General features: G+C 42.2%; 1 protein-coding gene across 3 annotated transcripts in view; it reads right to left on the bottom strand.

Annotated features, from left to right (window-relative positions):
- TNKS (tankyrase) overlaps nucleotides 1-17,437 on the bottom strand; it is a 141,183-nt gene extending 123,746 nt beyond the window's left edge. The window contains exons 1-2 of one of the 3 annotated variants that reach the window (XM_037378964.1): nucleotides 16,884-17,437; nucleotides 5,349-5,573 (exon numbers count right to left, since the gene is read on the bottom strand). In XM_037378964.1, coding sequence (XP_037234861.1) covers nucleotides 5,349-5,573; nucleotides 16,884-17,382 — 724 coding nt within the window. In that variant the 5' untranslated portion in view covers nucleotides 17,383-17,437. The remainder of the gene's footprint in view (nucleotides 1-5,348; nucleotides 5,574-16,883) is intronic. The other 2 variants (XM_037378948.1, XM_037378956.1) reach the window with 2 other exon arrangements.
- Nucleotides 17,438-18,062: the final 625 nt, after the last annotated feature.

Genomic DNA, 18,062 nt, shown 5'->3' with positions numbered 1-18,062 from the left:
AGTGATTTTGCAAGCCTCTGAACATCAGATTCCTGGGACACCTCTGTGAATCTAAGCTTCCCTCTAAAACACCAGTTCTCCAAGAGAATCTTTGGAAATTCATTACTCCTCTCCAACAAACAACAGGCATAACCAGCTCTCAATGCACCTCAATTACCAATATCCCCCTCTAACTTCTTAAAAAGCTACTATTCTTCTTACAAGCTTCTTCAGTCCAGTAGCTAAATCTATAATCCTTGTAATAATTTTTCAGTTAAGATGCTAAAGCTTCTCCCCTCACGCCACCCCCAAAATTAACTGGCTACTGCACAATTTTGCTCTTTGATAGCACTTTCTGAAAATTTTTAAAAATATATAAATCACAGGTAGTAAAATCAGACATAGCTTTAACTTTTAGAGAGTAATTTTAACAAACTTTTACGATTTAGTACAGTATTGAAGGGAGCTTTTCAGTAGCTAGAATTTTTTATTTCCCTAAAATTACTGAAGTACCCTGTATATTCAGAGCCATAAATCATGGCATCACCATAGAAGATGCTCATGGTTTGCATATTTGTGAAGGCTGCCCTCAAAAGCCAAGCAGGTGTATGACACCCGAGATCACTTTTAGGCTACCAACCCTGTAGTTCTCACAACAGCTAACTGGAAAACCACCCGAAAGGGGTGGGAAAAAAAAGAGCACAAGAAACTCTGCAGGAACAGCTACAGCCTCTGCAGAAACACACACAGTGGAGGACAAAGCAAGCCCAGACAGACTGCATAAGCACAGCTTCTCTAACCTTACTTTTAGCCTAGTTTTTTTTAAATAAAAAAGCTAAACAGCTGTGTGTTGCACACACGCAGTTCTAAAGCAACTGTTAACCACCCAGGAAATACCTTGGAGCTACTCCTATGCAGTGCTCAGCAACCACAAAACCAAAACAGAAAGAACATTAATTTACCATTTAAGTCTACTACACTCAGTTTTGATGTCTGTACCCCCCATACCAACCCCTCATCCTTAACAACAAAAAAAACACAACACACAAACAAAAAAACCCCTGCAAACAAACAAAAAGACTACGTTTTTCAACAACATTTGAAGGAAGAAAAGAGAGAAGTCTATAGAATCACAAAGAACATGCAGAGTGCAAATAGAAATTATTGTTGATTATTTCTCACAGAAGTCCTGAATGACTTACAGTAAAAGCCATCAAGAATAACATTTTAAAGAAAACAAAGGATTGTTTTCTTCCTGCAAGACTATTAAACTGTAAAATTTTCTTATTACAGACCAATTTCAAAGCCAAAAGGATACCAGCATTTAAGAAGTGATTAGATCTATCTTTCAAGAATTTTGTATACCAATGGCTATGAAACACAGTCCAGATGCAGCCTCTACTTTATCAAGTTCCTAAACTGCCAACTGCCATGACAAACCAGGATACACTCAAACCATGCATAGTCTCCGAGCATCTGCTACAAGTCATTGTTGGAGAATGGAGAGCTAAGTGGATCTTTGGTCTGACCACAGTATAGACTTAGTGATGAAGAAATACATCACCCTTTCTCCCCAGTCCAACTTGCAGAACAGTCATTACCCTGACGTTGCAGCGTTCCTCCAAACACACTTTGCAGAGTTCACCATTCATTCATTATTCCATGAGCCAATGCGACTAAGGAACAAACCCCATTTTTTGATTAACACTAGAAGCAGTCCAGACACTGAAAATCCATCTATGTGACAGATAAAAGCAATCCTAGAAGCCATAAATACTGGAGAACACTAACTAACAATTGGTTTTAATACTTCAATACATTTAGTCCAAAAATTGATTATATATATAGCAAGCAATGCTTTCAAGTGGATTTTATTACTTAGCAACTAAACAAATCTATAGTGGCTAAATATATTGTAAGAGATGGCCAGCAAGTCAGCTGAGCACTGCTTATCATCCTTCAAGATCTCCTACACTTCTAGAACCAGGACACAAAAGCAACTGCCACATAAAAGAGCCACAGTCCATATTCCTCCCAAACTCGGCACATTTGCATTATCTACCTTTAAGTTCCTACACTGTCCTATCGCTGTTAATATGCGACCGGTAAAACACAAGAACAAGAAACAGCACCAGTCATTTGCTGTCTTACAGTTTCCTGGAGCAGAAGTTTATGCACAGTCTGATGAGTTTTCATCTGTCTATGTACACTTCTTATTTCCACATAAGCTTCCCAGCGGCAGGGTTTGTACCTATTAGTCTGAACTCAGCTGTAGAGCTGCGCACTCACAGTGCTTTTAGCAGAGACACAACAGCATTCTATAGCTGCAGTGCAATCACTGCCTAGCTTTTGCTGGTCTTCCCACTCTGCTTCAATGCCCTGAGTTTTCCTCTGAAAAACCATTATTCACAAAAGTGCTGCACCTCCGCACTCTGTTCAATTATCACTTTGTCCCATTTTGACCTGTAAAGCAGCCAAAAGAACAGCATTCCATGCTAGATATGATAAAGAAAAGATGCAGACTGAGGTGGCACAAAAGAAGGGAAGGAAAAAAGATAAATTGGAAAATTCTCTCCCATTCCATCATTTGGAAGAAGGTGCCAAGAACTGGTAGCCAAAAGTGATGCTAGATGACTCATTCCTACACAGTCTATTGCTTTTCAGACAGTTATCTAAATTAGGCAATAAATCCTAGGTTATGCCAGGATTTCCAGAAACTGTTCTTCAATTAATGCTTTTTTAAGAAGCATGTCTTGCTTGTTTAAAAAGGAACATTCTAAGAATCTGATACTTTTTTTCCCTCCACAGACTAATTTCTTCCATCATATCTGCTGTTAACAGTCTACACTTAAGGTGTATATAACAGTATTGTACACTATATTCCCAGAAAGCTATTCAACTACTCCTAGTCAGAATTCATGCCCTAAGTACTCACTGTTCCTTATTTCTGTTTATGTGTTCTTCAAAAAACTTTGAGATAAAAGCTGAAGACCTTAATATAAAAACTATATATAAAACCATTGACAAGAAATGGGAACTTGCCAAAGACAGCAAAACATGTTAGCTCACTAGATAAAAATGGCAAACTCTCTGTAAACAAGAAATAATAGACTTACTTGTCTATACTTATGTCCTAGCAGTTTTATGGAATCAACTAAATCCCAAAGAAGCATCACACTACAGTACATATTTAATCTAGTGACCGGTGACATTGCCTTCGGTAATAACGCTCAAATCAAATATCTGACTGAAATATGATATACATGGATATCCGTAACTAAACCGAGCACAACAGCAATGTGCTTGCTGGTTTAATATAAAAAAATTTTTTACAAAAATTCCCAGGCTCCAACCTGCCTGCAAGTAGCATCATAAAGAGAACTGCATCTAGACCTGCAGCCTTGCTCAGTGCTTCCAAGGAACCCTACAACTGCAGAGGACAGCTGAAAAGATTTGGGATTTGATCAGTACTCAGAGCTGCCTATTTTTTATATATACATCATTCCCTTAGTCTAACAATTTAGTCACAGATCTAATCTGTGCATGGAACACAGAATGAAGTTCTGTCTAATACAAGCCTTAAATTTGACTCTGTACTTCCTTTCACAAAGCCCACAACTTCTTGCTGAATTAGAGTACACCTTTAAAGGTATCATCCATTCTTTGATTGTGGAAATTAGGTTTAAATGATCTCAAATTACTGCCAGCATTATAACATCAAAATTGGGGTACCACATAACCTACCACCTTGATCTAACCTGTTCAATCGCATTCAAGGAGTACCACAGTCTTCAGACAGACCACCCAAAACGACACCATCCATACCACACCGCCAAAACCTAAAATCTTCTGCTGCAACCATCTTTCATCCTATCACCTATGACCACAAAAGGTGTGCTGCTGCACCACCCACCCACCCCCCGCTTTATAACAACGTTTTAAAAGACTGAGCAAAACCGATCTTTTCCAAAGCAAACAAACCCAGTCCTCCTTTATAGGTCACTTCTCAGCCTCTTACTGTTAACCTCCTATTTAATTTGTATTTTCAGTCAGCAGTTCCCAAAGCCAGGCAGACTTCAGCACTGAACAGACCAAAGTAATTACTTCCTTTAAGTCACATACAAAACCCCAGTTACTGACTGGAATTAAGCTTACTTGTCCATTCACCATTGTCACAATAGGCTGTTGTTGGCAACTACTGTATCAATGGATCCCTTCCCACAGTACTGCTATATAGTCAACTATACTCAGTTAACTTCTGTAGAATACTCTCCATATGTTTTACCTCACATGCAGAGATGAAATTAGTGAATACAGCACATCCCTCGTAAAAAGAAAAAATACACTGAAAAATTGTATTTTGGTGTTTCTTCCAATTTTCTTTCCCTCATTTTTTTGTGTTTTTTTAAGTCATTACATAAGTATTGCAATAAAGCTAATGCAAGAACTTCTCCTATAAGTTTTCCAGCAAAGAAAGCTGTAATTTTGTCTTTCAGCAAATAGACATTATAAGAAATTCTGAAATTTGTGTCTTATCTGGATAACATACAGAACAAATCTTATGTTCATAATCTTAGCTGCTGTTCCTATAAATCAAACTTAACTTTCCATGTTTGACAAAAAACACAATGTTGAGCAGACCATTTTATTCAAGTTAGGAGATGTGAAAAGAACCAGAATTGATAAGTAAGTTCAAGGAACTGATATGAGTGTAAAAAAAATAAAAATAGAAGTTCCCATTTAGAAAAAAGTAACACTAACTACACTGAGAAAAAAACATAAAAGTTAAAGACACCCGGACTGAAAAGCTCTTTGTATGTTCTAGACACATTTAAAATGACTGAAGTGTCCAATTTCATTTGAAATTGCTTTGGCTCCATTCTACAATACGCACACTGAAGATACACCCACTGTGAACAACCATGTTCTGTAACTTGTATGGAAAAGCTCCAAAGGACTATTAAGATGTTTTCCCATACTGTATAGAATGAAAGGTTAACCATCTTCCTAACCAACCTAAGACAACATATCAGCCCAAAAAGCAAAGACTTTACCTAGTAAATCTAGTCTTCTTGGGAGCATCCAAGACAAATTTCCATATTCAGATTTTGAATTCTGTAATTTAATGCGCGAGACTTCACCCAACCTCCCCAGGTTAGTTTTTCAGATCCAAGTTCAGCAAAGCTTGTATTATTACAGATCATAAAAAACAGTCTTAAATGACTATCACTACACCTATCTGCTAGTTTGAAAGAAGTTAGCTTTTAAGAACAAGCAATATCTTTAGTCTCAAGTCCAGCACATTAACAACTGCAATTGCACAAAACATATCTGGTAAAGTTTCAATATAAGAAGTGACAGACACTTACCAATACACACATCTATCTTGCCCTTGATAGCAGCTTCATGCAAAGGAGTGTAGTTCCAGTTGTCTCTAGCATTTGGGTCTGCCCCTTGACACAGTAACAGACTAACCACTTCAGCATGACCAAAAGAGCAGGCGTTGTGAAGGGGTATCAGCCCTCCATCGTCACGAGCATGAACGTTGGCTCCTGTCTGCAGCAAGTGCTCTACAACATCCTTCCTTCCAAAACCTGTAAGAAAACATATTTCTGTTCATTTGTCTGGTAAAACAACATGATTTAATATTTAAAACTTTTCACTTATTCCAATGTACAGACTTCAAATGCTATTAGTCACATCCCTCTTCCACTGCTTAGTTCATGTCACCATAAAATGAGACTATATTCACCTGCTCAAACAACAGTTAGAAGATTCACGTACAGTCACGACAGAGGTGAGCAGTGCTGTATTATAATTAGCCTGACTGGCTGCCACTGTTTCATGAAGAAGTTCTGCAAAAGACTTCCCATTTTTTTTCAAGAAAAACTTATTACGAATTTTAAATTTTTGAAATTTAAATGAATCTTAAACATTAAGTATAATCTGCACATACCTAAAGCAAACATCTTACATGCTACCTCTTGATATAGGTCTTCATCTTGGAGAAGACATCATATTAATAAACACTGAAGGACACTGTCAGTGGTCAAGCAGAACAACCTTATCTCAATCCAAACTACATTCTTGCTCTTTACAAGGATCCTGATTACCTCCAACTGACAAACTGATAGACTAAGTCACAGATAAGCAGAACTGAGACCTCAGCTGGAAAATAATGCCTCGGGAAGGTCTCAGCCTACAAACACAGCCTCTGTTACAGCCAGGGAAAATGTCACCATAAAGCCAGCATCATTAAACTAATACGCTTCAAAATCCTGCGTCAGCATGCCAGGCCCTAATATCTTTAGCTTGTTGTCCACAATGAACCCTGAAAGGTTTTAGTGCCCAAATGTACCTCCTATTGCTCCAAATACCTTACAGCAGTCTCCAAAATTTGACTGTGCACCCTGTCAATAAAAAAATTTTTGAGCATGCACCCCCAAATATATGTTTAAGTCATATACATGCACTACTATCTAGATTATAAAGCTACACAAAAATAGAAATTTAAAAAGGCTAAGATAAAAGATGAAATAAACACTGTTTTAACATTTCTATTTATTAATGGTACAAAACATATTTTATTCCTGCAGCCCAATGAAATATTTCGTACACCACTTCGGAGACCACTCCCTTAGAGGACAGGAACAGAAATCAGGCTTAAGAGGGACAGTTCGAAGTAAACCACAAGTGTTCATTTTTGTACAAGGTTGCATCTCAAAGGTTGGGTTGCATTTCTTAGAAACCTCAGGGTTAAAGGCAGTTATCACTAGAGGTTTTAAGAGACTGTCACTTCAAGTTATTATGTCTTCTGGTAATCATGGATACCAGCTAGCTTAAGTATGAAGAATTCCACGTACATGAACTATGTTTATCAAACAGCTGAATTAAATGCTGCAGCAAGTGAAATCCAATCACAGTTCTAATTCTCAGCTTATAGTGTTATTAACTCCACAGATCAAGGATCAAAAACATAACTAAAGACATTATTTCCCCTCTAGAAGGCAAATATAAAGCTCAAGGGAAGCAACAAAGACACTGTCAGCTCTCCTCCAGGTGATCATGTAACTTAGCTGCAGCAAAATGCTGCTGAAACAGTGACAGATGTGGTTCTCAAAGTCTGCACCCTCTACGGAGAGCAACAACTCACGCACAAAGACTTCTCACACCTCAAAGTTTTACCCGAGAGTTACAGTCCCTGGACAGGACCTTCATTTCAACGAATTAAGCCCCCTTTCTGCCAGAGTAGTGCACTACTTACAGCTATGCAGACTTACAGCATCAAATTAACATGCTTTTCCCAGACAGCCCGTACAGTGAGATCTCTAAGCCAGACCTAGCACCTTTCATCCACACCAGCTTATCCAATTAAGGCTAATGTACTAACTTGACATTCAGCCTTCAGTCAAGCTGCAGGCTAGTGTTCTGCAGGAATTTACACTGTCTCCTCAGTGGAGTCCTTAAACACCTTTTCTTGAACAACTTAAGTTTTCTAGAAACCAACTGATGCTATAGTTAAGGCAGGCAGGGCCAAAACAAAAAGCCCCTTCATCAAGGCTTACGATGGTCTGAGAGTTTGGATGACAGTTTAACAATATCTTTATTTCTGGCTGAAGTAGTATTCTTCTATGAGTCACAAGCAAGCAGGTGGAAGAACAAGCAGGTGGAGGAACATGAGACTGTAGCAGCTCACACCTAGGTTAATCCTGTACGGTAACACAGCTCAAGGGCTCCAGTTACCAACTACAGCCTGGTTCCTTTTGGATAGTTGTAAGGATTCCCCCATCCCCACCGCACAGAGCATTCACTGCTTGCAGCACAGGTGCTGGCCTGCTACAAATTACAAGTTAGTGTACTGAACAGGTACCAAAGTGGGTTTTCTTTAATACATGGGGCTAAACAGCAGTTCAACAGCTGCTCCACAAGCTGCCGAGTCATACCAGCTGCAGGAAGGGGCCCCCAGCCAGACTGGCAACCCACTCAGCAGTCCAATTCTAGTCCATCACTGCAGATGAGTCAACGCTTTCTGGTACATTATATACTGATCAGTTCACATTGGAGATTACACTACAGAAATGGAAGTGTGCAAATCAAAACTGGTATTATTAAGCGTGACACTCATTTGTCATGACAAAACTGCTACCAAAAGACACAATTTTATTAACTGAACTGTCAGCAAGGCCACTGCTACTGTAAATCACTGCAGCTTCCCGCATGAAAACAGATTTGTTTGTCTCCTTACAGAAGAGTCCAGGAACATCGCCTGTAAGTCTTCAAATAGAAAATGACAGCTTAAATGGGTACAACAGCAAATTAAGGGTATCTGGTCCCACAGCAAAGCTAACAGGCCTGCAGCACAAATACCAAGAAGTAAGCCCTCAAGGTTCCCACGTTTATATTGTTCATTTGACTGACAAAGGAAAATTGAGCAAAACAAGAATTAGAAAAGGATGCTTTCAACTAAACAGTAGATCAACAGATTTCATTAGCCTTTAGTTTTTATAGACGAAGCTACTAAAAACAGCGTTTAAACTTCATCAGTGTTCGCTTTACATGTACATCTCGTCTCTCAAGGAAAGACAACCTGACAGTGACTGAAACCTCAGGTTCCTTTTCAAATTATCCAGTCTTGTGATTTTCAGGACTACACACATACTTCAAGGTATTGCTGGATGTGAGGTCATTGAAACAGGTATCTTAAATATTTATGGCTGGCATTCCTAAACAGTTTTTGGTGAATTAGCTTTTCTGGTCAGTCCTCAAAAAGCACAGTTGCAGTTGCTGTGATTTTATCCCACCAGACCACCCATCTTTCAGAGAAAAAGTAACCAATTATGGGAACGGCTTCCCCCACCACCACACCTGTAAGAACTTGAATTGACAAAGTGCCAGAAAGTTTTTTAAATCATCACACAACCCAATCTGACAAAGCAGTTGTAATTACTGAAACTCCAGCAGTGTCACCTTTTGTAAAGAACAGACACGTTAAGCCATTTGTGACAGATGAATCACATATAATTCAGTTTAAACTGAAGAAACTGATGTGATGCCATTTAAGCTGACTTTAAAAATCCTACTCTTGTATATTTCCAGTACAACTTTAATTTACAAAGTTTAAGGAAGAGTTCCCAAGAAAGAGCCTGTAACCAAAGACCCCAAAAGACAATCAAATAGAAGGTTCCTACAGAAAATATCCAAACCCAAGGTAACTACGGAGGAATGCAACATGTAATGGCCCAGTATGCAAGCTTGCTTTGATGAGATTCACCTGCCAGCTTCCAAAGCATGCTCATGGGCAGAGTCCCTTACAAGCTTCGGCTTTACACAAGTAAAATGCACAAGCTTGGTCCTCATTTTAGCTTCTTTATGCAATTTAGAAGTTTCAGGCAAGTCACAGTACCTCAGAGAACATATTGTAGAGGAGTGAAAGGAAGCAGTAATCACATTACAAAAAGGCAGTAGCAAGAGAATGCCTGAAATGTAAGGGTGAAACATTTATCAGTCAGACCAAAGAAAAGGCAAAAATTCAGACTGACTGACAGGCTCTTCATTTCTCCAGTCATCTCACAGAAACAACTCAAGACTAAGGCTTGGCAAAAGCCAGGAGATGGACACAGTTGTGATAGCTTTACATAAATCAAAAGACAGGCAGTCAATTCAGAGAAAGTCCCACTTAACTAGTTCTTTGCCAATGACATATTCTTGCCTTTTTCCAATTTATACCTGTCACTTTAGGCTGAGAGTGAGAAGAAAGACTCTAGGTAGCAAACTGGCAGCCTGACAAGACAGTACACAGAGACACCACCAAATGCTTACTACTACTGCCAAGACCGCCTGTCCTACTCCCCGCTCACATCCTGCTCCCAGCCCACAAGCTTGTCCGTCCCATCTCTTCTTGTGGCATTGAGTCTAATTAACAAGAGGCAACAGGGTGAGCAGACTGAGTGACTGATGAGAAAGCAATGCAAGGAAAGCAACAGGAGCATCAGTGGATACCCTCTGTTACGTGCTCCAGTTAAGAGCTTCCACGTTAAACCTGTGTTCAGTTAGTCACAGACTTTCACACAGTAACAGTTTACAATTACTAACACTCCCAGAAGTCACATAATTCATTGCTCAATTTCAAGACTCATTCTCAGAAAATTTGGTAAAAAAACCCCCACCAAATAAATATATGGAGTTCCCACTAGAACTGGAAAAATGTTTTACCCTGTGAACGTAATACATCAAGCGGTCAGTTTGATCAGCTTAAGTACAGCTGTACGGTTCTAACTGCTGCCCAGTTAATGTCACTTGATCACAACATAGCATGAACTCCGACTTCTGCCAACTCCAACTTCTGCAAGGCTACTGTTAGGTGTAGAGTCTAATTTATCACATGGAGACTTCTAACTCACTAGGCATTTTTCTGCCTCCTTCCACTTGCTTGCTCTTAAGAACACATTGACTCCAAAAGGAGTTACATTTTACAAAAGTGTATAATCACAGCTTAAGCACACCTGCAGGTATTACCCTGATCTTAGACAAGGCAGCAAAGATGCTCTTATTAAATGTAATCCACTTGTTAGTGCCCTAAACATAGCTTATATGATAATACAAGCCCTTGAAGTAGAGAAGCACATGTCTTAGGGACACACAACCTTTTGAGAATGTTTTAAACTGTAGGCAAAGGATGGAAGAAAGAAAGAAAGCTAAGTCACTGTACATCTCTTTGCTTTAGTACTGCACATTCTGGGACCAGGTTTTTCCCCAAGACAGGTCTTCCAAAAGCTACCAGCACTTCCCCCACTTCACTAGGCAGAACAAAGTTGAACTGGGTGATTTAACTAAGTAAACTGAAGATCCTTCAAGCTGGGAAAACAGACACCTGGCTCAGTATTACTGAAGAGCTGAGATTTTGCATGTATATCCTCTTGTAAACTCCTTCAAAGGATTTTAAATGGGAAGGAGGTAGAATCCATTGCACAAAGTACTGCAAGGCCACCAGAGAGAAGTAGTTAGCATTCACAAAGAAAGCACGCTGAAACTTCCTAGAAAGCCATACACTTGTGACAATAACAGAGTTCACGTACTATAAACGCTACCAAAAGAAAGAATTCCAAAGTCAAGGCCAGTAGTTTATCAATTCATCTTGTTACATAAAAAAAAGCCTGCATTTTGCAGTCTGGTAGCCTGTAAGGCTGTCAGGGTGTTTCTTCATTCACTACACAATCAGCACTCTTCATTCTATCCATGAATCCAGCAGAAAATTGTTATTACCCCTGCTTTAAGTTGCACAAGGCACAATTAATCAGTAACTTAGCATTCTTGAACTACTCCAACTCATTTTGTTGCAATTGTCCAATGTATCCTGGTCATAGAAGAGACAGCTTTATAAACAACCCTTTGAGTAAGCTCAGACATCTCAAGCAAGACTCTCCAGAACCATTTAAGCTAACTTACACCACAGGTGAAGTGGTTGATTCAGATGTCTCTGCATAGAGTGGAAGCGTGTAATAAGTTACCAACTACTTCTTCCCATTTCCTGGCTTTCCCTGAAGGAACATTCAGTAGCCAGTTATGTTGGTTCTCCCGTCTCAGTTCCTTATCTCGCTTACACATGTTGATGCAGCTTGCATTTTTATGATTAACAGCTTAATACTTGACAAATAAACTTGACCATCTCTCTTCTTAAACTCTGACCACTGACTGTTTTCCTAGCCAAGTGAAATCCCTTTGCCTTCAGGATTGAAGTTGTGTACTCCATAAATTTTCAAAAGAATAATTATATATGTGTAGCCTTCATAAAAAATTTGTCTTCCAACAGTTATTACTAATGATATCCAAAGCATGCTTACAGAAAACGACTTTCCCCAAACAGCTTTTTACCATTACTATAGACCCAAGCAGAAAGAAAACAAGGAGTATCACTGACATTCTAACAAGTCACCTTAAATCAGGTTTCTCCAAGCCTGAGTGTGGGCTAATACCAAGAGCACTTCACCCTGTGATCCTGACTTCATGTCTTCCAAAAGCCACTCTGAAACCTCTGCCTCACCTCTTCCTCAGTACAGAAGTGGGCATTAAGCTACAGTTAGCAGTTACTACTAGTACACTCCATACCCCTGGGTTAAACCTAGGAGTAACTGTAAAGCTACAAGAATGCATTGCCTAAGAACTTGGGCTAGCTCCATAATCAAAAAACCAAGTTAAACTTAATGGGTGTCAAACTGGAAAAGCTTATGACTGTGGTTATACGAAGAAATCGGCTAGGACTCAGCTTATTTCTATCAGGTCCATCTACCCAGTAATTTTTGAAAGAGGTGCTATTACTAATGACTTACCAGCAACGACTAGGCCTAAAAACACATGAATCTATGTATCCGCAGCAAATACATACATATCCTTCTGTAAGACTAGACCCTGTTTCAGAAGGGAAGCAGCAAATCTATTACCAAGCTGGTGCTTGTAAGTTGTAGCTAGCTCTGGGAAAAAGCTGGGATTTCAGACAAAAGGTCGCAACAGTCCTCCCCATCTAGGAATATTAAAGGTCAAAAAGTTTTGGAAAGCCAACCTTGGTATGCAAGTACTGTAAGTGGAAGATGAATATAAAAAAAAAAAAAAAAAAAGCCATTCAAGTATCACTGCCAACATGCTTCAAACACGATGGACCAATACAGGCACACAACCACCACCACCACCCCCCACAACCACATCATGATTAACAGGAAAAATACGTAGGCTGACACACACACACCCACAAAGTATACCTAAGATGTGATAAGCTATCCCATAGACTGAAATCATCCAACCATTAAAAAAATAGTCAGTCAATAGCATACCCCAAAGAGGGAAAAAAAAAAATAATCTACCTTTCACAGGCAGAACAATCAATGCATTTGGTTATGCTGGCAAAAAAGGTGCTTTGTCAACTATGTGACAACATCGCCAGATGCAGAACTATCAAGCCAATTTACATGAACAGACAGCACAGGCATAACAAAATTTTTCAACTAGTGAATGACTTACAATACAGTAAAGACATTCATTATCTGGTGTGGTGAAATCAACAACGACAATTAAGATCTTTCCCAAAGAAAAGAGGTAACACATCTTTAGATTGAAGGAGTGTAGTGGCAAGGTAAAGGAATGGAATAGTTTCTCTGTTTCAGTGCAGTCTGAAAAAGAGAAGCATTGGCAGAACACAGGATATTCCAGCGAAAACAGTGGGAAATACAGGAGGAAGCAAATTACTTTTAATACAAGTTACAGTCCAGTTTTTTAGTGAACTCCTTACTACAGGATGAGCTTCTACTAACATGTAGAAACTGTGTCTTGCTCAAATAGTTGCTGAGCTACAGGAACTGCAGGAAGAGTACTCTGAAATTATCATACAATAAAAGGGCAAGTGTGTAACTCTTTCCTAAACATTTGCTTTTTGCCACCAGTACAGATAAAACCTGGACCCAAACACATCTTTGTTTGTGCCTAGCACAGTTGCTTTTTCAGTTTGTTGGTGGGGTTTTTTAGTTATAAACAAGCTAGTTTTCATTGAAAAAAAAAATGAATGCAAAAGCTATGAATAGATTAATACTGCCACTTAATTTCTTTTTTGTATTTTAGTCAATGACTCTGAAGTCTTCAGAATCTGCTTCTTGGGTGCTGCTGGACAATATCCAAAGCCTGCACTGCTACCAAAGACCCAAATATCCTGCAATCCCCACAGCAGCTGAGAAACCACTGAGTTTTTCTCTTTCCAGTTATGTGTACCTCTATAGATGAATCCCTCAAAATCACTTGCAAAGGAAAAGCTGAACACCACACATCCTGAAAGACATTCAGAATTTCAAGAGATGCTCTGCTAGAGTAACAGTCCAGTTTGAGGATGAAAGGAAAACGATCCTTTGTTCAATATCTTCCTGCTTGCAAGAGAAGTCTCTATCACCCTGATATGGGCTCAGTATTAATCTTGGCTTTATTAACAGCTAACCAAAGCAGGTCAGATTTGTTCAGCGTACTAGATGACATTTCAACACAGAGCTGAAGAACTGATTCCCCTTCATTCAGATCAACTGACAATTCAAACATCTCAGATAAAAAAAGATCTGGATAACACTGTTGCTTCAACTTGATATGGTTGTGCACATTTTATGTGGAAGTGGATAACAGACAGATGACTGCAATTTCTAGAAACAGATTTAGAACTATCTCCAGCTTTTTCAATAATTGATTACAGAGATTTCAGTTCTTACCTTATCCCCAGCTTACATATGTGCTGAGGATTCTGAATGCCCTCAGAAGTCACTCCTTTTATCCTCCTTCTGCCATAAGAAAGGAGATAAAGGTGATCTTGAAACTAGAAACCTCAAAAAGCTTAAGGAAACATAAACCTAGTATTTTTTACAAGAAACTAGAACTAGGGAAATTGTACTTCTCTGTTACAGTAAAAGTACCTTAACTGCCTGGCATTGCTGCCAAAAAAAAACCCAACCAACCCCCCAAAAAAAGAGACACCTGCAAAACCCAGGCTGAGCTAGGGAGAAGTCAAGTACCAGGGCCTAGAGGGGGAAAGTGGGGTGCAGAAACCCAGCTATCCAAAATTGGGAAATGAAAAAATTAGAAGAATTCCTCTATCACAGATCACAAGGTCAGAAGTAGAACTCTCTCTCTTGTCATTTAAGAGTTTCGCTTCAAGAGGTTTGAAAAGAGCAGTTTAAAACACTGTATATTGCACTCTCCAACTCCCATTCTCCCATTCCCCTTGTGAAGGCCATACTATTCATGCTTAGGTATGACATGTAAAACGTGAGCTATTACCCGTAACACAACTTCATGTACGTAGCAGACTCCTATGCTCATAAGCAAACAAGTTTTATTTCTCCTTTTACCCACAAAGGAGAAGGAGATCAAGTCAACATACTACATCACTAGCAGATACACACTGCCTAAGATCAGTTGCATTCAAACATGCTCTTTTTTTTTTTTTTTTTTTTTGATTACAGGCCTCTCCAAAATGCAAGACCCCAAGACCTCTCTAATAAGAAATCCACCTAATGCTATTATATGTCAAGTTACATGACCTACTGCAGTGATTTGAGACTGAGTACATATAGTAGCTAAGGAAAATCCTTAAATCTAGAAAAATAGATATAGGAATTTGTTAGGTACAAGAACTTCACCTGCTGTTTTCCTCATGCTACAAGAAAGCATCTTCCATTGCTATTACAGTAACATCACATTGACACTATCAACTTTCAAAGCCTTAAGTAAATTTTGTCCATTTCTTCTCTAACCAAAGTAGAACTTACCACCGCAGCTTCAGCACTAGTTTGTACTAGCACTGAAGTTACAACGTGAGATATCAGAGTTTAAGGGGAACATCAAGGTCTAATTTTGCATCTGAATCCAAAGCAAGCAGAGCAGACTTAAGATGAACCTTCCAAGACATTCAGAACTTCGTGCATGCACATGCATTTGTACCAGCATTATGTTCCACAGTTCACTAAAATCAAATCCAACTCCATACCCCAGAAGTTCACTATGCTTTAAAGCCCGCTTGCCTTAGGTGATGCTTTACTGGTAGAGCTCAGGGATCAGAGAAGAATGAAAAGGAAACAGCTCAGGGCCAAAATTTCACTTAGGTGAAATGCCACTTGTTCTTTGAAAATGAAAACAAACCCAGTACAGTCTCAGAGAGTATCATCTGACTGATAAATTGAACACCACTATTCAAGTTCCAGGCAACGTGGTGACATAAAACATTCATTTTTATTATCAATTTCAACACAGTGCTTTAGAGCCACACTCCAACACTTAAATACTGACCGCTCAATACAGTCTCATTAATTACCTTAATTTATGTGCACTAGTGCACCACTTAAAGCTCAAACAAGTGCCCTTTACTACATAAGGACTGGTCCCGTAACACTGTGGCGTATGTCACAAAGTCCTCAGCCTGACCACAGACCTAACAATTGTGCAAGTCCTCAGTTAGGGCTGATGATTTAAAACATCTTCGTTTTACTCTTACGAGCTTCATGTACCCTGCACACCCAGTGAAGACTACAACCTGTACAAAATACTCTCTTTAGGGACTACTCTTAATCTGTAGCAGCTGTACTTGGCTAGAAGGTAACATTTACTTCCAGCTAACGTAAACTGTTGGACTTCAGTGTCATAAAAGCAGTTAACATCATTTCTGATCACAATGACATCTCTTCTCTGCACTAAGAAGCATATTCTCTCCTGGATATATCTGTAACTTCTGGTAAGTTCAGTGGTTCCACTTCACCTCTTTCCCCAGTCCACTCACAACCACAAGAGATGCAGAGATCAATCAGCAGCTACACACACCCCTCCCCCCAAAAAAAGTTACAAAGTACAAGGCATCGGCTTTGTTTCCTATCAAGTCTACACGCATCACAGGGGTCCCTGACTTTCAAGGGCTACTACAATACAGGTGAAATCCTTAACTTCAAGCCAGCTCTGTCCCGATTGCGTTTCTCACTTCCTAAGCACACATGCACAAGTACGCTGCAGCCCACGAGTCAAATACAGAGAAAAACGCCCATACATCTCCCTTACGCCTCCAGGATCTCCTCTCCCACTTGTTTCACCCAAAGGAAGGATCTTCTGTCATTTTATGAGGGGGGAAAAAAGGAGACTTAGCAGCTGTCCCCCCACAACCTGCAGCAAAAGGCCGCCAGGGAAGCGGGCTCACAAGCCTCCTCTCAGCTTAGGCTCGAGTTCTCCCGACCCACCGAGGTGCTGGAGGGCCGCTCCCCGAAGCCAGGGAAGCTACTCCTGGGGAGCCAGGCGGGGAGCTGTACCCTCCCTGTCCCGACGCACTCGCTGTCACTTGCCCTCGCCGGGAACAGGAGGCCGGACCTGACCCGGCCCCTCCCCGGTCCCGGGGCACCCACCGGCGGCGAAGTGGAGCGGCGTGGACTTGCGGCCCGCCATGTCCTTGGCGTTCACGTTGCCCGTGTCCACCAGGCGCTTCACGCGCGTCACGTCCCCATTGCGGCAGGCCTCCAGCAGCTCGCGGAAGGCCCCGTTCGCCGCGCCCGGGCCCGCCGCCTCGGGACTCTCCGCCGTCGGGCTCGACGCGACCGACGACGATGCGGACGAAGAGGAGGAGGAGCTGCTGGAGCTGCTGCCCGAGCCCGGCGGGGGACCCGGGGCGGCGGCGCCCGCACCCTCCGAGCACTCCAGGGCCGGAGGCCGCTCCACGTCGGGGGGAGCCTCGCCTTCGGGGCCGGCCAGGCTGTGGCGCTGCGCGGCAGGGGCGAGGTCGGCCGGTGCCAGGCTGGGGCTACGCGGCGGCGAGGCGGCGGCCGGTGGCGAGGCCGGCCCGGGCGGCGGCGGCGGGTGGTGATGGTGGTGATGGTGGTGGTGCTGGGAGCGACGCGGCGCCGCCATCTTCGCGCTCCGCCGCCACCCCCCCTCTCGGCCCCCGTCACTGCGGCAACGGCGGCAACCCCCGCCCACACTTCCGTCCGCACCCGGCCAATCCCAACGCGCGGGGCGCGGACGTGACGACACCGGCGGGGCGGGGCGGGGTGGGGCGGACGGGGGCGCGGCCTCACCGAGACGCGCCCCACGGCGGGGCAGCGGCTCGTGCCTGCCCCCTGGGGGCCGTCACTGCGGCCCTCGCCGGCACGGGGCGGGGAATTGGGCGGGGCACGAGGCAGGGAATGGGATGGGGAATGGGGCGGGGAATTGGGCGGGGCACGGGGCGGGGAATGGGATGTGAATGGGGCGGGGCGAGGGGCGGGGCGGGAACTGAAATTCCGCCGCGACTGCCGGTTCCGGGAGAGAGGCGTCTTGGGCTGGGCCAGCCGGGCCCCGGAGCCTCGGCTTCCCCCGGAGGTCTGGTCCCCCCGGAGTGCCCTGTTGCCGCCGGGAAGCGGCGGTGGGGCAGCCCTCTTCCGCCTCCGTGCACGGCGGGTGGCACAAGCCGGGCGTGCCCGCGGTCGTTGAGCTCTCGGCCTGGAGAGCCAGCACTCGCCCAGGCGCTCACCACCCCTGCAGCCTCGCCAGCAGGCAGTAGCGTGGCTTCATTCCAGTACAGCTTCTTTCCTAAAGCTCGAAAACGATGG

Source organism: Falco rusticolus, chromosome 1 (assembly GCF_015220075.1).
Source record: "Falco rusticolus isolate bFalRus1 chromosome 1, bFalRus1.pri, whole genome shotgun sequence".
NCBI classification, from domain to species: domain Eukaryota; kingdom Metazoa; phylum Chordata; class Aves; order Falconiformes; family Falconidae; genus Falco; species Falco rusticolus.
This window is presented reverse-complemented; position numbering and strand designations above follow the sequence as displayed.